The sequence below is a fragment of the Chenopodium album genome, chromosome 12 (assembly GCF_948465745.1).
Source record: "Chenopodium album chromosome 12, dcCheAlbu1.1, whole genome shotgun sequence".
In the NCBI taxonomy this organism is placed as follows: Eukaryota; Viridiplantae; Streptophyta; class Magnoliopsida; order Caryophyllales; family Amaranthaceae; genus Chenopodium; species Chenopodium album.
In genome coordinates this window covers 49,897,115-49,916,707 of record NC_137845.1, presented here as the reverse complement: position 1 = coordinate 49,916,707, position 19,593 = coordinate 49,897,115, and the positions used below count along the sequence as shown (strand labels likewise).

General features: G+C 33.6%; 1 protein-coding gene across 1 annotated transcript in view; it reads left to right on the top strand.

Moving 5' to 3' along the window:
• The first annotated feature begins 3,290 nt into the window (after positions 1-3,290).
• The window catches only part of LOC145572509 (BTB/POZ domain-containing protein FBL11-like), a 32,653-nt gene continuing 16,350 nt past the window's right edge, over positions 3,291-19,593 (top strand). Inside the window, exons 1-16 of the mRNA XM_081631479.1 lie at positions 3,291-3,504; positions 3,598-3,648; positions 4,371-4,491; positions 5,074-5,212; positions 5,321-5,370; positions 5,742-5,830; positions 5,903-6,059; positions 8,735-8,771; positions 8,899-9,050; positions 9,801-10,317; positions 11,175-11,453; positions 13,634-13,779; positions 14,458-14,802; positions 15,646-15,889; positions 16,169-16,224; positions 17,881-17,961. Of these exons, the coding sequence (XP_081487605.1) occupies positions 3,311-3,504; positions 3,598-3,648; positions 4,371-4,491; positions 5,074-5,212; positions 5,321-5,370; positions 5,742-5,830; positions 5,903-6,059; positions 8,735-8,771; positions 8,899-9,050; positions 9,801-10,317; positions 11,175-11,453; positions 13,634-13,779; positions 14,458-14,802; positions 15,646-15,889; positions 16,169-16,224; positions 17,881-17,961 (2,658 nt within the window). The 5' untranslated portion in view covers positions 3,291-3,310. The remainder of the gene's footprint in view (positions 3,505-3,597; positions 3,649-4,370; positions 4,492-5,073; positions 5,213-5,320; positions 5,371-5,741; positions 5,831-5,902; positions 6,060-8,734; positions 8,772-8,898; positions 9,051-9,800; positions 10,318-11,174; positions 11,454-13,633; positions 13,780-14,457; positions 14,803-15,645; positions 15,890-16,168; positions 16,225-17,880; positions 17,962-19,593) is intronic.

Genomic DNA, 19,593 nt, shown 5'->3' with positions numbered 1-19,593 from the left:
CACTGTCACTGTTCATGTCAGAGAAGACATTCTTAAGTCACTTAAATTGTCAAAGGATGCAAAAGTTGTGCTTACTACATTGTTCCGTCCAAACCTTAAAATCTCAGTATGTCTTCTCTTTTATAATGTCTTGCAACATCTCTCTTGGTTGTGCTGATTTCCAATTTAGATGCCTGGTCATGTATTCTTTTTTATTCTCAGTCTTAATGTTTATTGATTTGTTATCATGTAGATATTGCATAGTAGAACATCATCTCCATCATCTTATGTTAAGGATTTCGAAGAATTAGTAAAAGTATACTCTAACAAGAAGACAACAAAAGAAAGCAGTGGTCGTACTGGGAATGTCACGGAAGATCTTGAAGATTCGTTAGTAGACTCTGATAGCATGTTTGATACCAGTGATGTGGATGAACAGGATGATGAGTTGAGTTCACATAGAAAAATGGGTTCCTGTACCTCAAAAGAAAGACAGTTATTAGTTGAGTTCCTGGAAGATGATTTTGATGACATCCAGACTGCAGATGACTTCAATGGTATGTCTGCATTTGGTTTTTCATCTAAACTTGATTGGCGTTTGCTCTTAAGTCTTTACCACGTCCATGGTATTTACTCTTTTTAAAAAATTAATTATTATGTCATTGCAGTTTCTTGCGGTGAGTTTTGTGGGACGCCTCTGGTTGATAGTGTACAGCTCAGCGAATCCACTGAATTACCACATCCTACTCCGCAATCAGCAGAAAGTTCTCAATCCGTAAGTTGTTCTTTGGAACAAAGGCCGACCATCATATATGTTCCTACCAGAAAACAAACGATAGCTACAGCAAAATATCTTCGGGCAAACGGTGTAAAGGAAGTAAAAATTCCCATGATTTCCAACTTCCCCCATTTTAGATTTTTTTGTGTCAACCAAACAACTACTCAAATTACAAAATCCCGTGAATTTTCACTCCCTCCATTTTCTTTTGTCAACCAAACAACACCTTAAAGAATTGGTAAATTGCTTGAAGGTTACAATAAAATTATGTTCAGCTGGCAAGTACTTGATGCCTTGTTGAGTTCATTCATTTTATTAGTGTATCCCCCTTATGTTTCTCTCTATTGTTGTAATGGTGTTATTGATGTCGTTAACACTTCAATGTTTTGTTTCATAAAAGTTACATCACTACATTTGCTATTTATTATTAGCTTTTTTTTTTTTTTTTTAACAAATGCAAGAATATTTGGTAAAAAACAAAGGATTATTGGTCAAAGTTTACATCAGTACTCTCTCTGTTTTTTTATAAAGAACTCCCTCTGTTTTTATTTTTTATTTTTTTTGAATGCATCACTTGCATTTACACGGAGTTTTAGGTGAATTAATTTGCTTTTGTATTATTTTGTGCACGTGGGAAAGTAGATGCTTAGTTTGTTTGTATAAAAATATCATATCATATCATATCACTAATATATAAAGCCAGTTTCGCAGCCAGACCACGAGACATCAACATTTGACATACTAGTTTTTCGCCAAGTATTGAGTCACGTAGGCGACAAATAGGTATTATTGTGATACATAAGATGCTAAATAAGCGAATTTTGGATAGATTTTTTAAAGATAAAAATGTTGTATAATGTTTTATTATCAATAGCCTTCTAATATTTCATACATACAAAATTAATTATAACTTTTAATAAATATCTTATAACTCATTACTATTTACATCATAAAATTCGTTTTAAAAAGTTCTTTAAAATGAGACCCATTTATAATATATTTTTATAAAAAATAGAAAATCATTAAAAATAAATTTTAATCAGAAAAAATAATTTTAGTTTCGTAAAAATACTTTCAGTTCATTAGAAATAAAGTGCAATAAAATATACCAAGTTAATAAAAACATAGATATCTATTTTTTTTTTAAAAAAAAACTACCAAAAATACACTATTATATAAATATATAAGCAATATGATATCGTATGTCTAAATATTTTATATTATCAGAAGGAGTTATATGATCATATTTAACATTCAAGCTTAAAAGTTTAGGACAATCCGAGCATCGCTCGGACACAAAACTACATATCATATCATATCACTAATATATAAAGCTGGTCTCGCAACCAGGCTACGAGACATCGACACTTGACATTCCAGTTTTTTGTCAAGTGTCACGCTATGTAGGCGACAAATAGGTATTATTGTAACACATAGGACGTTAAGTAAGCGACTTTTGGATAGAATTTTGTAGGATAAAAAATGTTGTATAGTATTTTATTATCGATATAATTCTAATATTTTATCTATACAAAATTAATTATAACTTTTTATAAATATATTATAACTTATTACTGTTTCCATCATAAAATCATTTTAAAAAGTTCTGTAAAATGAAATCCATTTAAAATATATTTTAATAAAATAAATAGAAAATCAGTAAAAATAAGTTTCAATTAGAAAAATAATTTTAGTTTGGTAAAAATACTTTCAGTTCATTAGAAATAATTTAAGTGCAATAAAAAAATATCAAGTTAATAATAACATAGATATTTATTTACAAATAAAACTATAAAAAGTACACTATTATATAAATAAGTGATATGATATCGTATGTCTAAATATTTTACATTATCAAAAGGGGTTATAGGATCGTATTTAACATTCAAGCTTAAAATTTTAGGACAATCCGAGAATCGTCCGGACACAAAACTAGTACATATATATAAATGGGAGTTTTTTCCCCAGTTTTTAGAGAGCCACGTAAGATTTAACTTTCTTAATGCGTCATGTAGGATTATAAACTTGAGTGGTATCCAATTAAACAAGAGATTATTAAAAAATTAAATAATTCAAATACCACGTACGCAAAATTGACGAATGAGATTTTTAAGTTTAAAATTAATTAAATATAAAATATTATCTTTTAATATTAGGAATTTTATCTAAATACTCCCTTCGTTTTTATTACTTGCTCCATTTTTCCATGTGCGGAGTTTTAGGAGAAATTGAAGAAAGTAATAAAATATAGAGATAGAGGGGTTAATGAAAGGTAAGTGGAGGAGAGATAATCTAAAAGTAATAAAATTGAATCCCACTAACTAAGAGAAATGAATTAAATATTATAAAAGATTTCCAAATAAGAAAATACAACAAGTATTTAAACGACCATAAAAAACAAAAAAGTGGAAGAACTATTTAAAAACGAAGGGAATATATAACAAATTTTAGCACCTAAAAAAATAAAATGCGGACTATTAAGGAGATATTTCTAATATTCAAGATTTTACACTTCCGAGTTCCGAGAAGCGGACATTAGCAGTATTTGAGTTGATGTTGAATGGCCGGCATAACACCGTCGACGGAGAGCATGAGTGGGTGGTTCTGGAATGCAGAGACCCCATTTTCTTCGACCATTCATCGGAAACCGCCGCCGAAATCTTCATTACTACGGCAGATATTTCTTCCTGGAATTTGCCTTTTATTCTCACTCATCAAATTGTCAAAGTCAAGATCAATCGTACTAGGTAACTCAATTATTACTCCAATTTTTAATTTTTTTTGATTAAATTTCAACTATAATTACGCTTTGACGCTTTCTTTGCTAATTTTTATTTCAGGTTAATTGAACATTCTTCTTATTTCCAGAGCTTACTTTGTGGAAGTTTTAGGTAATCAAGGTTTTATTTTATTTTTTTGAAATTTGCTTGTATTTCTTTAACTTGCTTGCTTTAATTTTTTTCCTCTTTAATTATTCACAGCTCTAGCTTTTTAGAAGGTAGAATTATGTGTTTGTTTGCTCGTTTTATTTATAATCGAGTTTTAAAAAGCTGATTAAACTAATGAATTCACTCTTTGTTAAGGAGTTTGAAGTAATTAATTATATAATGTGTTAATTGGTTGTTACATTATTAGTTCAAATTACACTATTAACGTGACTATCACTTTTTTTTTTTTTTTTTTTTTTTTTTTTTCCCGAATGAAAGCGTGAATATTACTTTGTGGAGGTTTGAGGCATCCTAATTTTATTAGACTTTTAGTAAAATATCGATGGAGGATATTGTCAATTTGAACTCACTGTGATCGTTCAATTTTGGTTAATGATGAGCAAGCCTATAGTCAAACCATCCATAATTTTCCGAGTTTAATTTAAAAACTAATAAGTTAACAAGGAGTGGTAGATTTGTCCGTGATATAGAATTTTACCGAATAAAATCCTGTAAGGCAAATATATTGTATATTCTTAATATTTTAAGGCTTGAAACCAATTTGATACTGCAAATATATTGTATATCCTTCATTGTTTTTCTGATTCTTTGATTTCTTTCTCCTATTTTAAAACATTTCCTTTATGTGTATATCCTTGATCATCATGATTTTGTTTGACTTGCAGTGAATCATCCATGCTTTGCATTTCTATCCAATGGAACCGTGATACATTTCTACATATATTGAGGTTTATACATGGATGCCACACAGAAGTCACAATTTCTACTTTTCTTCCAATTTGTCATGTAAGCGTTTTTAATCCTGGAAAAGAGTAAAACGCAAAATTTAATGCTATTATTTATCATATACCAATTCACCTAGGCATACCCAATGGATATTGCATGTCAATTCATTGCATAATAATTCAGTTTCTTGCATATACTAAGATACAAATCATGCTATTACCCCTTTCATTTTTGAGCAGCACATTTGATCTGATTCCAAAACCAATATTATGGTCATATAACTTGTACTTGTAGTCTTGTATGTTTATTTATTTATAATTGATAGAGGATATTAACGTTTAGTAGCCATCCTCTATATTTTTTGTTAAATAACACCTTATGCCCTTTTACTGGCATGAAATAAAATGTGGATAAAAGAAAGCGGTTGAGCCTCTTTGCTTGTACATATTTGTTATTTACAGAATTGGGAAACAGTTGTGGTGTCACGTAAGGAACTATTGACACTAGCTCATTGACATTGCAGTGCTTGACAAACAATAGCTATTACAAGTAATACCTCCAGATGTTGTATACTTGTATGTAGTAATATTGTCAATCTCGCTTTTGCTATGACTTTCTGTTTTCTTCCCTGTCATGTGGCAGGCTGCACTTTACTTTGGATTGGAAAGGCTTGTTTCAGAGTGTAGAGATTGGTTTTCTGATATTTTAGTGATGGAAGGGCTTTCTTCTCAAGTAAAGTTGGATGATTTAATTCATTTTTGGGAATTTGGTTTGGAGCATGGTAAAACTTCCTCTTTATCTGTATTTGAATAGCTTTATTTATTTATTTATTTTTATGATCATTTTTTGGCATTGAGCTTGATGTTAAGGTAAACATTTTATATTGCAGCTATCGATTGGATTTCGGGACTATGTATAAGCTTTGTTGCTAGGAATTTTGTATGTATCTAAATTTAAACTTATTTATTTAATATTTTATTGAGTAGCCCGTGTCACTTGTTATTCCGTCTGCTTATTAGTATATGGTCATAAGATGGACTGTATGTCTGTCTATGCTTTTCTCAATCATCAGTGCTTCAGTTCTGAACTTGGCTATGTTTATTGTTATTTACATAATAATTGAATTTGGTATAGTAGTTTCAATCTAAGATTGCTCCTTGGATAAGCTTGTTCTGTGAACAGCCATCACACAAGGAAGGTTCCCTTAGCTTTGTGTCTATTGTCTATGCTAATTGTCATCAACTTTGGTCATCTACATTCCTTCAGTAAAAGTAATATGTTTGATTTATATGATACATTCTTTATTTCAGATGTGGGCTTGCTCCTGTGACACATTTGTAGACCTTCCATATGGTTTCCTTGCTACATGTGTAAAGCATCCTAATTTGACAGTAGACAGGTTAGTTCGATATGTCATTGTGCCCATTGTTGGTAGTACCTTAGCAATAGTCTTAATGATTACAATTGACAGTGAAAGGCATCTCTGTGAAGCATTATTAGCATGGCTTCATGCAAACATGGAACCACATGGACAAACTGGTAGTGCTGATTCTGCTGAAGATGGTGGGAGTGACAAAGCAAAGCAAATGATTATGATTACCCATGATTGGACTAGTATCCTTGATGAGGTAATTGTGTAGGAAAGACTCTTACCTTTATCTTTTTTGCCTTCCCTTTTCTGTGTTTTTGGGCTGATTGGCATTCCAAGAGCTTAGTTGCAGTATTGAATAGCACATCAACTCTATACTAATACATGCATGTTGAACTAACAATTGGCTACTTAAAAAAAATAGATATATGGCAAAAGCAACAATATTATTTTAAACAGTATAGCGATCTAATTGTTAATAACATGATTTTGCAAGAAAGTAGTGTTTGATGACGATCATCTTTGAAACTACACTATATTTTTCAACTAGGAAAACCTCCATTATCTTGAGGTCTATGCATCTGCTTAGTTGTTGTAGTAACGGAAACCAAAGAGGGGGGCCACTCATGTGGGTAATTGGTTAGTAATTGGTTTTGAACGTTGCTAAAAATTAGTGTTCAATGAAGTGAAATATTGTGTTTTGCATTTATGTAATGAATGCAAGCATTTTTTTTTTTATTCGTCTCATGTTTCCTCTTTTTTTTTTTTAGTTCCAACACATTACCGCACGATTTGCAGTAATAGTGCTTCATGCTGTTTACAATTCCTATTCCTTTACCTCGACCTCAGCCTTTGGGTCTTTTCCCATCGGTTCCCTGTTATTGGTTATTGCCTTGATACCCTCAACCTGAATTCAGGTTGTTGTACTGTAGCTTCTTGTTCCCATGGTTATGAGAATTACCTCCATTATGATTGTTGTTCCTTTAATCTTCTTCTTTTCTCTATCCTCATTAATTTCCTTTTCCAGATCTCTCTATAGTGCCAATAGCTCTATTGCATGCCTTTGTGAAGTTTGACATCCCATTACAAAGATGGGTTTTTGAGTCTTAAAATTCAGTCCTCAAATAAACATTTCAGTTTCAGCTTGCTAATCGGGAACCATGGTAGGTGTAAACCTAGCTAATTCTAGTAATTTGAAGTAGTACTCCTGAATAGATATATTTTTCTACCATACCATAAGGTAGCAATTTCATCTAAGTTTTGCATTTTAAGTATTTAACATTCTGTGGGCAGATAGTATGTGCTGTTAAAGCAGCTGTAGATGTCAACCAAATGTTTACTTCTCCTTGAAGGTAGTATGTAGCCATAGTTATTCTCTCATCTTCAGACATCCTATTTCCCCAAGCAGCCTTGGCTCTTATTGACCCTCAAAATAGGTGAATTCCTACCAGCAACCTTGTTAGCATAGTCACATTGATGTAGATGTTTGTTCAAATTTGTAGTACCCATTGTCTGAGTTATTGAGTTAGTTGTTGCAATTTCTTAGTCAATCCACCATCAGGGGGTGCTAGGGGGTGCTAGGTGGGTGATGGCCTCTTTTTAACATGTTTCATGCATTAAAGAATTGGTGTGGCCACCAATTATATACTATACTTATAAAATTATACATATATCCAGTAAGTTAAGTAATACATCTTTGCTCATTAAGTAAAGTATGTGGTAATCTCTTTTAATGTTCCAAGTACTGGGTCATAACTAGACCTAGCAATCCTCATCCGACCCGACCTGACCCAAATGACCCGACTCACAACTCGGAAGTTGACCCGAAACCATTGACCCGAACCCGAACTAACCCAACCCGACCACCCGAAGTGACCCGATGTCCGAAATGACCCAACCCAAATGACCCGAACTTGACCCTGCCCGAAGTAACCCGACCCAATTTAAACCCAAATTGATTGACCCGAATTGACCCGTCCCGAAGTCATCGAGCCAAAGTGATCCGATACCTAAAGTGAATAGGGTGAAATGGTGAAATATTTATTATAGGGCTTCTTTCTTTCCTAAGTAATAGTTACTCACGATATTTTTTATTTTTTTACGATTTTACTTTATTTTTCCAACTATATATTTTTAAGTGAATTTATTTTGGTGACCCGACCCGAAATTGACCCGACTCAAATTGACCCAAAAATTGGTCCTAAAAATTGACCCGACCTGAACTAACACGACACAAACTTCGAACTTAACCCGAAGGGCTGACCCGGATTTGTCCGAAACCCGAATTTACCCGACCCGACTCGAATATTTTTGACCTGAAATTGACCCGACCCGAACGACCTGTTTTCCAGGTCTAGTCATAATAGTGCAAACGATGTTTGTATATAACATATATGTTTTGATGTTTAGTCAATCTCATATGCTCTATATTGAATTTTAGATGTTGCACTTCTTAGTTCTTACACTGTAACCATAATATCACCATCTTAATGTAGCTATCAGGTGATAGTGTCACTTCAATCTACTTAGCAACATTTGTGATTTAACATATAAAATTTGTTGTTGAGTATACAACAAATATTTTTTATAAGTGATTATGACAATTTTGAACATATACTAGCATTTGTAAGCTGACGTGGAATATGTGGGCCCTACTGTTGTCAAGGCAGCCCTATGCTACCCTTTTATCTCAGAAAAAACTAATTTCCCTATGTGTTTCATGGTAGATAATTCTACAATTTCATGAAAAATGAAGGTTTTGAATCTTTTATTTGTTCTCTTTGGAGTTCTTTATTGTAATCTTCCTCAGTTCTTATTGGCTGAATTGACACATGAAGAAGATAACTATGGATTTTCAAGTGGTTTCAATTCTTGATTAGCTTTCACTTTTTTCAGCTTATTAGTTATACGAGTTTAATGTTATTCTTTTAACAGGTACATGCCAACCTTTTACCCCTTTGGTTCCTTATGGGTATGTAATGTATATCTTGTTTGTTAAAGTCACCTATTATTTGAAATATATACTTGTATTCAATTTCTCTTTCCTTGTATCATTTGATGTGTATAACAACACTCCTGATAGTCTGAGTGTATTGCAGGAAAATCTAGGTGTCATTATTTTTCAGAAATTGCAAAGCAAGGTATTGCAGCAAGTATGACTTTGTTGAACAAATTGTCCGAGGATCTGAATTTAATTGTTGATGCCAGTGATTGGAGATGTATGAAAATTAGAATGACAAAGTATTCAAAGGTAATCTGCTAATTGGGCCCTTACATTATATAACTTGGTAAAGATAGTTTTGGTTGGGAAATGTTTCTCTCTCCTCTCCCCCTTTGCATTTTTTATGCATCATCACTGTCTTCTTTATTTTCCTCTTTTGTTAAATAGTTTTCCTTTGTTTCTGTAATAGTTATGTAGGTTTTCAGGACTGCTGTTTGATATAATTATTTTGTATGGCTCATTGTGGTTTTGTATTATTTCTTGCTATTTGATTTATGTACTGTGTCCGTGTGTGGTTAAAATTGGTTCAGATCATTTGCTGTTATCTTAGATTCAGTTACAATCATCAGTTTCAAATCCTTCTTATGCATTATGTAGCAAGTTTGAAATTACCTTCACAAAGTTTGGCTTATAAAAGAGTTCATCATGTATTGTATTGTAACATCTTCATGCATATATGGAAATTAGTTATGATATAATCTCTCTATGAATTTAGAAATTACATATAGGTGGACGTGGAATCTATGGTATAATCCCTCTATGAAATTAGAAATTAGTTAACAAAACTATTTCTAGGTCTGTTGTTTGACTGCTACATTTGGATCACTTATATGCTCTGTTGAACTATATGGAAAGTGTGAACCCAATTCTGTCTACATTGAATAGCATGCAGCTTCTCAGGATTTTCTGTAACTTTTTTTTTTATTTTTTATGTTGTGGTATTCCTCTAGATAGTAGTTATTCATTGTTTGACTAGATTTTTTTTTTTTTTTTATGCAGAAACTTGATCTCTCTGGATGCTCTCAAATAACCTCCTCAGTATTACTCCTTTCCATTCTTCATCAAACAACCTCAGTGAGTCCCTTATTGTTGGAGAGTATAGGACAGAAATCAATGGATCTTGAACATCCAAGATGGCTTTTGGGTTTATCTACTTCGTCTTTTGAAGGAATGGTGGAAGTTGATGTTTCCAAGTGTTCTCGGCTGCATCTTGGTGCTGCAATGGAATGCTTTCGGAAGTCATTTCCATTCTTAAGAACTGTGCGAATGGCTTACTTTTTGGATTTTGAAACAAAAAAGTTGTGCCAGTTAATAGAGAACTACTCTTCAGTCTGTGAAGTTGACTTGACTGTTGATTTTAGTCCTCTGACATTTCCAAATGTATCTGTCTTATTTTCTGAATCTGTTAATAGGCCTGCATTAAAAAGGTATTTTGATATGTCTCCATGTTCTGGAAGAAGTCTAATCGTATCAAATATAACAAAGCTTACATTGGAAGGACGAAGTGATTTCTCAGGTGAGAACTTCATCTTTTGTACCATGGAGTTTCAATGCTTTAAAGAAAGAGGATGACCGAAACCATGGGTGAGTGTGGAGGGTGCATAGAGCTAGAGAAGGCAGATGTAATGAACCGGCTTAGGGGAGGGGTATTATGGGTAGTTTATTATGTTAGTAGTAATCAATTTTAGTGCATAAGATAAAATATGCAATGAACTAAGAGATGCCACCTGTGCACATGAGACAAAATCTCAGTCTAGAATCATCTTAGGGATGGAGAATGTAAAAATATGAAAATGGAAGAGAGGTATTGGGAAGATGGGCATAAATTTGTATTGAAGGGAAACCTTAGAGAGTTATGGCCTCAAGCCATTGTAAGAGCGTGATAGCCTAAAGCTATTTTGAGAGTAATAGCCTAAAGTTATTAACCTATCTTTTGTAACCCTTTTGCCATATTCAAGCTTTAATCTTAATTAACTTGCATTGTCAAATCTGAAATATAAAGCCAGAAAATCAGTCTAATACAGCAGAGCTAGTGAGGTAAGGGGAGGGGAAAGAGAGAATGAGTGCAACTACCAGTCAAAATGAAATGCAATGTCAGGTTTGCAAATCAGTTTTTTTCTTTGTTGAAGAACTTTGAAACTAGTAGCAGTTTCACAATCTGATGTTGCCAAACACAGTCGATCGGCATGTAACAGATACTAATAATTTAATAGTTAGCATTAGTGAAAACAACTTTATGCAAGCTTATCATCTTGAATCACACTTAGCTCCATTCATTGGAAGTATGTCATTCTGTTTTTGGGATTGACGGCTTTTAGTTAGGTTTAAAATTGATGTTATATACTAACTTAGATTTTAATTTGTTGGCACCAGATCTGGTATTCAATCACATTGCAGAATTTTGCGTCTCTTTAAGTTTCTTGAACATTAGAGGTTGTGTATCAGTGTCAGATAGTGGTATTGCAAATCTCATACTCAGATGCAGGAACCTGCATTCAATTATAGCTACAGATACCGCATTTGGGAGAAATTCAGCTTCTGCTCTTTGCTCCAGAGATCTGGATAGTGGGTTTTCTAAGCTGGAGATGGATAATAAACATATAAAACTACCTGATCTTTATCTACAAGTGCTGCATATAGGTGGCTGTACAGGTGAGTAAAACTCTTTCTCAATTTCTCAAATGCTTCTGTGTGGCTTATTGTGGAAAACAAATACTACCTCTGTTTTTTTTTTGTTTTTTTTGGTTGACACGTTTTGACTTTAGCACTATTCACACATTTCCCTTTGAGCATGTTTTGTTATTTATAGATAATAAAAATATAGTTATGTGGGATCTTGTTAGATTTGTCACAATACGTAGTATATATTTTCAAAATGTCAACTTTTTATAATTTTTGCTTATCATAAATTAAAGATATTAATGTTGAATTTGTGCATTGGCAAACATGACAAAAGAAACTTGTCAACTAAAAAGAAACGGAAAAAGTATTTAATTTGGCCTTTGGGTACTCAAGGGTAGCAAAAAGCCAAAAACTTCCACTTTGGTGACCTTAATTTTTCATGTTATCATCTTGGGTGCCCAAGTCTAATTTTATCATCTTGATTACCTAGCCCAAAATTCCACCTTGGTGACAATAATCTTAATGTAGTCAACCTTCTGTGGCTCCATATATATTGATAGTTGGACATCATCATCAATCTATCACAGTGACATGTTGACTTTTACTGATTAAAAAATTATGGTTACTCTTCCTTTTTTCTTCCCCTTCTTAGATAACCAACCTCCTTTCTGGCATGAATAACCATTAATAGTATAGCACATAGGACATTGATTATAGTTACATTACTCATCATTCAGATGCCACATATAAGTATAACAGTAAAGTATCCATCTCAACTTTTTAACAGAGTTTCCATTGATAGCAAACTGAAACAAAATAGTGTAGGAGAGGGGTAAGGTAGATGAGTTTTACATTAACTATCTAATCAGCCTTGAAACTTGGCTCTTCTCTCTGTCTTTTTGTACTTGGGTTGCTTTGATGACCATGACCCCCTGCAGCCTTAGCCATTGTATTATGCAACTGTTCATTTTACAAATTTGTCATCAACTCCTTTCTCAGTTGACAAGTGCAATGATAATAGTGTTCACATGTGATAGATTACTCTTTAATTCAAACCACAGCTTTATATTCAGGGGCAGAGTTATTGGTTTGGCTGCAGTCTGGGTTTGTTTGGATGTTTGCTTGCTGCTTTTAATCCTCTTATGATTTATTATGGGTGGTTAATATATTCCTTATTAGAACAATTCTATTGAGAGTCTGTGTGTAGATACAGGGTATGTAGTGATATGTTTTGTTTGTGTGAGATCTACTGATCTTTATATATTTTCTATGAAGGTGCTCCTATTTGAAATTGCAAAGTAATTGAACTCAAAATTTTGCTGACAGAAAATTTTATGGGCAACTTCGTCATGAAACAAATTAAGGCTGGGTTTCAGATAATATCTAATGGTGTTCTAGCCTACTGTTATACATTAGATGCTGTTACATGATTCAATTAGCTGCAACACACTACAGTCCCAAAGCACAGCAAACTCACACAAAAGCAAGAAAAGAGATAACAAGAACGGGCAAGTTGATTGATTGATAAGTAAAAGTTTTTAGAGAATACAAGAAACCATCAAAAGGGGTTCCAAATACAAACTTTCTGAATGCTTTCTCCTTCCTACTCTCTTACTATTTAAATGACTTGGCTAAGGCCGTACACTTAATTACTAAATTTACTACATAACTACTACATCTTGTCTTCTTCCCTAAAAGCCAATGTGGCAGTTAATGAGCCAAGCATAGCAGTTGCAGCTTTAGGATGGTGCTGCCCTATGTTGTGGAGTCTGGAGTGGTGGTATTCCCCTTAAGTTGACCATTACATTCCCTTTTTTGAAGCCTTTACTTAATAAGCGAACATTTCAAGAACACTAATGGGCCTGTTTGTTAGGCAATCATAAACAGTGGTACTAATGATAAAGTTATACTTAGTAGTTCGTATATCACTCACATGACCCCCTTGTACAAAAAAATTAAAAACAATACATTTCTTACAAGTGGAGAGGCAATACCATAGAAATTTTCTTGAGAGGTCTCATACAATTGTCAATTCTTCATGCATCATCACCTACCTTATGGACTTTATTAGTTTGCACAGCTTCATCATTTTTTAATAGGGTTCCTTTTAAAACTGCCATGATGTTATAATTTATGTTTTTCTGCTCTGAGAAGGATGGTTTTTGGTTGTAGCTTCTTACATCCCAAATTTTTACGAAGATTCATTGCAGGTGTTAGTGAAGCATCCCTTTGCGAAATATTGTCTAGGGGACGGATGCTCAAAAGTCTTTGCTTGAGGAATACATTCCTGGTGGACCACGCACTGTTTAGATTTCCTGGACCCTCATTGGAGATTCTTGATGTTTCTAACACCATGGTTAGTCTGCAATCCCGAAGTTGATAATCATTTCAGTCATAAGAATTGGTAGTTCTTTTATTTAAAGTTTTCTGTATGCATTTTCAGTCTCTCTCTTGGAACTCATGCCAGCCTAAGACTAGCTGCATTAAATGACCTGTAAGCCTGTTATTGGAAATCTGTAGGCGGAAACTAATACCTGTGCTCTCATTCATAAAATTCTAGATTCAGCAACTTATTCTAATGGAACTAGCATACTCTAATGGAAAAATACATTGATCTGGGTCTAACGGATTTTTTTGTTTGAGTGTTTTAAAGGGTTTGTATTTCAGTGGTAGGGCAGGTGCTAAAATCTGTGTTTGATTCTACTAAGAGGAAAATTAATAGAAAACAGAAAGAAATTTGACTACCTTTATTGAGGACTATACTTTATTTTGCTTAAAGGATCAAAAGATAATGTCTTAATTGTGAGTTTGAAAGAATCATAGTTTATACGATCCTATTAACTTCAGAACTTATATTTATTGAATCACGAGAGTGATACCATGAACAAAAAGATGTTGCTTTTGGTTTCTGTAGCACATGTGATACATTCTTAATTCCCCAAAATGGTTTTTCTAGTGTTTTTATTTCCTTGCTGAAAAAAACCTATTTTTGATTGTATGCATCTCCATAATATCTTTTGGTTTGCTCTTCTAGATTTCAAGAGATGCTTTGTCGCATATGCTTAACAAAAATCCGGGCCTCAGATGTTTGGAAGCAAAGGGATGCAAGAACTTATGTCCAAATCAAATCAAGAATGTTGAAAGCTTATTACCCTTTTCTCCTCATGGTAAATTGTTTAGTGTGCTGGGGCAAGACTGCAAGTTGGAGGAGCTTTCAGTTGGATGGGGATTTTCTTTTTTCTCTCTCAATTCCACAGGATCTGGATTAAGATTTTTAAAAGCTGTAAATGTGGGTTTAGGTGGATCATTAGGTCCGGAAGGGTTGACTCTGCTGTGTGCTCTATGTCCGCTGTTAGAATCTGTCACCATTTTATTTCAGGTATGATGTATCATCAACTACTAATGTGTCAAATGCCTATGACTATTATTCGACTTTGCCATTCGCTTAGATTTTACTATGAAATGAACATGTCCCCTTGTTATACTAGTGGTTGAAGTCTTGGTGTTTCGGAGCTGGTGGTGGTGGTTTTGGTAGGAGAGTGGGGGGGGGGGGGGGGGGAAGGTGGGTTAAGGGTTGTAAACTTTGGAGGTTATATGGACAACATGTTGATCATTATGGTGTAAATTAGCAAAGGGGTTGTAACAACATTATCTCAGATGTTATCACTCTTCAATTTTTGTTGTTATTGTAAGTGTCCTGTATCATTTGTTCTTGTTGTATCCCTTGCGCATAGAGGTAACTTATTCTTGCTTCTGGCCATATAGAAAATTGTTAGCAAGGAAGTAGGGTCCTTCAGTTCCATTTCATATATGTGAATTTTTGTATGACGATTGAAAATACCTTTATGTATGTACTTTTGTGTAAAGATCCAATACTTTGTACAGAAAATATGGATTAATGTTTTAGATCATCTCAAATATAATACCATTCTGCATAAACATGCTCACAAGTACTCCTATTTAGGGAAGTTTCTTCTTTTGGGGATAAATGGAGATTGGAGGATGGTAGTGATAAGTGATTAGCCTTAAACCTGATGTGCTCTTTGTTAAGAGAAGGGGGGAGAGAGAGAGGGGGGGGGGGGGTATCTGTGTTTGAGAATTTTTTTTCATTTGTGATCTAAAACATGAAAAGCAGACAAAGGTGAAGCTTATTTGGATTCAATATTCATCCACCTTTACCTTTTAAATTCAAAATAAAACTGATTGAGCCTGTCTTTTGCAGGTGATATCTGATACTAGCATCATGAATCTGTTGGGAACACTGAGGAACCTACAGGCTTTGTCTATCTGCTGTTGTATTGGAGATGTATCTCCATTGTGTTTGAATCATCGCGTTCCAAATTTAAGAAAATTGAAACTGGAGAGGGTGACACCCTGGATGACCAATGATGACTTGGCATTGCTGGTACAGAATTGTGCAAATTTGGTTGAACTTTCATTGGTAGGCTGCATGCATCTTGGTGTAGGTCAGTATGCAACTTTGACTGAATCACAAAGTACTTTAATTTATAATATTTTGTGCTTGTTATAGGGGAGGGGGTAGAATCTTGGCTGTTTTCTGTCTGCGATATATTATGCTATTCTGAAAGGGCCATCTAATTATTTTTTTTTTTTATAATTTTTTTATCATTTTTTTTGGTCATTTGCGTGGCTGCTATGGAAGTTGAAGACTTGAAGTCTTCTTTTGTAGTTGAACAAACTATATAAAGTTTCAAATCTGCGTTAATAGTTTATTTTTCTTGTAGATTCTCAACAGATCATCTCATCTGGTTGGCCAGGCTTGATCTCTCTTCATCTGGAGGTACTTATGGGAATTTATGTTTCTATAATTCTCTTTTTGAACAAATACTACAATTTTATATCTGAATATGCCACTTAATCAAGGTAATAATGGAAGCACCCTTTCCACAGTTACATAAATGATTTCTATGATATGTATTAGAAATTTAGAAGAATTGTAGACTGTAGGCATGCCCCTTTCTGCAATCTCGGCAGGAATTTTTTTCTAAAATCTATACCAAGGTTTATGTGCCCATAAATGGGAGGCGCCATGACGCTAGTATGGATATATTGTGATGATTTATGGTTCAATGGGTGATCAGTTGGTCAATAGGAAGGCAAATGCAATAAGTTGACAAAGATGAGAAACACACTAAAATGTTCTATGTGAAGCATGGCTTGAAATTAAGGTTTTGTTCTCGATCATAAGGACAGTCATGGTGTTGTGGGACCGGAAATGATGCGTTAATCACATACCATGTCATGTTTATGTGATATGAATTTGATTTCGAAGATCTTTATTGATCACCACACCGGGACGAACCAGCTAGGATTTTATATTGATTTTCCGCTATTAGAGTTGTTAGAATAGACTTTTAGAGGCTTAGAGCAAGTATTTAGGAAGTGTGGGAAATCTTTTGGATCTTTGACTAGAAAGTATTGAGTTCAAACAAGCGATGTAACATTCAATTCGGAGCGATTTGAGGTTAGTACATTTGATTTTGATGAGAACACGGATTTTTAAAACACCCCTCATTGAATCAGACAATTTAGGCTCAGTTAATTGAAAACCTTTACAATATGGCCCAACTGAAACTTTTAGTAGACTATTAGTGGCTGATCTGGCTGTTCTGTTAAATTTTTTCTTTGATTTTGGTCGAGAATAGTGTCATTGTGTTTTACCCATGTCCAAGTGTCAAGGATTCAACACGGGTACTTTAGGTGAAATGGAGAGTTTAAGTTACATAGCTCTTATGTACCCCATTGGAAAATCCTTTGGACATGCTTTTTTTTGGGGGAGCTAGAGAGCAAGGGATGTTTTTGGAGCAAAATGTTATTGATACCTGGGGATGTTTTGATGTTATTGAGTTCTCTATTAGTAGCGTGGGATATATGGAACTGAGTAAGAGTGTCTCTGAGAAGTCAAAATAGTACTTTGTGGTGTTTAGTTTTGTTTTATATTTTTATATTTGTTTCAAGATGTTAGTGTACAGTTTTGTGATATACATTTAGGCCATGCTTGGATTGAGGGTAATATATTAAGGGGGTAATAAAAGTCAAACTTGAAAAAACATAAGTAATTAAAGGTGGTGTTGTAAGAGGTATGATGTTTACAAATGAAATAAGGTAGTTGTTTCATGAGGAAAAGAGAGAGATAGAGGAATTATTACCCTCATAATGAGGCTAATAGTTACACACCATCCCCCCAGTGTAACTATTACCCCCAAAATGAGCCTCTTTCTTCACCTCATGCCTCACCATTACTACATAATTTTTATTACCCTAGTAATACATTTCCCTCAATCCAAGCATGCCCTTGAGGGAATATTGTTTTCTGACTGTGTTGTCAGCATGTTTAGCTCTCACGGTTGTTTCTGGTGCTTTATTTCATATTTTCTTCCTTCAATCTTATGATTATTATAGTGACATGTACTGTATGCTCTTTCATTCATATTAGGACTGTGGAGCAGTGACTGCTGAAGGAACTAGTTTTCTCTTCGGTTGCAAGGCCCTGGAACACCTTCTGCTCCGCCATAATGTAAGCTTTTCCAACCCTATCATCAATTTATTTGACAAGGACCTATCATCAAAATTAAAAGTACTAAAGGATTTATTTCTTTAAATGGAAAACACATTCTGGGATTTTTTTTTTTTTTTTTTTTTTTTTTTTTTTTTTTTTTTTTTGTTTCCCGTGGAATACAATTTCAAGGAAAAAACACAATTATAAAATAAAAATTTCCTAACCTTGCTTGCTTACAAGAAAAATTATTGAGGAAGAAGACGGGAGTGAAGATAGAAGATGAATGGGAACATAGGAAAGGGATGTTAGGAGTAAGGAGGAAAATATGGCATTTCTTTCTTTTAAAAAGAAAATGTTTTCCACTATTGGGAAGGCTTTTTTTTCTTTTGAAAAATTGTTTCCCACCATTTACAAGCTAAATAATAGAAAATGAGTCAAAACAAACAGAGCCTAGAAAGAGGTTACTGCCTATGATGGGGAAAGACTTCATGTTTAGGCAGCTTGACATCTGCATTAAAAAAGTGGTTTATCCATAACACCTTGATATGAAATACCCCCAATTGTTTGGTACTGCACAATAATGAAAAAGCTCATGTAAATTTGTGAGCTATAATGTCTTAGTCCATAATGACATGCATAAACCTATTGAAACCATGATTATATATAAAACTGAGAAACCACTTTTGAGTTTTCAGTCAAATAGGCCCTAAGTTATTTGATTTCTGGCATATCATCCCAAAACAAAGAGAAAAGTAATGCTGAGTGAGAGAAGCTTGAGAGAATTTATGAGAATGAACTTGTGTGTGTGGGTGTGTATTATTGTAATGCTTATTTTTTATTTATTATTTAGTAAAAAATTTGCAATACGTCTAGAGATATGAACACTTGCGAAATTTCCCTAACAACTGGTATTAGAGTCAAGTTGGTAAACATTCAACGTTCATAGATTAATCGTCACAAACTATCCAAAGAAGTCAGATTTTAAGTGGGAACAATGGTCATAGACAAAGGAAATATTTAAGATGCAAATCAAAGACTGCTTATATCGCAATAATCTTTATGAATATCTCTAGAGAATGAATCACACAATTTGGAAACCTATAGATAAGCCCTTGTTCAATTGAAATTATCGTCTAGGTTGCACTAATGTGGGTAGGGATGAAAAACGGAAAATTTAAAATTTTTAGGAATACAAGCACGAGAAATATTCTTATTCTAAATTACTCACTTCGTTTTTATTTTATTTTATTTTATGTATATCAGTTTTATATTCGGTAATTTTATACCATATTTAATCATTTCTTTCTCTTTTCAAAAACCCCACTCTAAACATTTATCATTTCTCTCTTTCGCTAACCCTACTCTCTGTGACATGTAATATCTTTCATGGTCCACATTGTACTTTCATTATAATGATTTAATATCCACTTGCTCACATTGTACTTTTATAAAAATAAATTAATATCCACTTGCTCACATTATACTTTCATTATAATAAATTAATATCCACAATATAATATTAAAGTAAATAAACTCTCATAAATCTCCATGTAGATGCAAGGGATGTATTTAGTGATAGGTGTGTCGCGTACGACGTATCTATCAATAAATAATTATAGCAAATTAGACCTACTAACTATGTAGTCGACA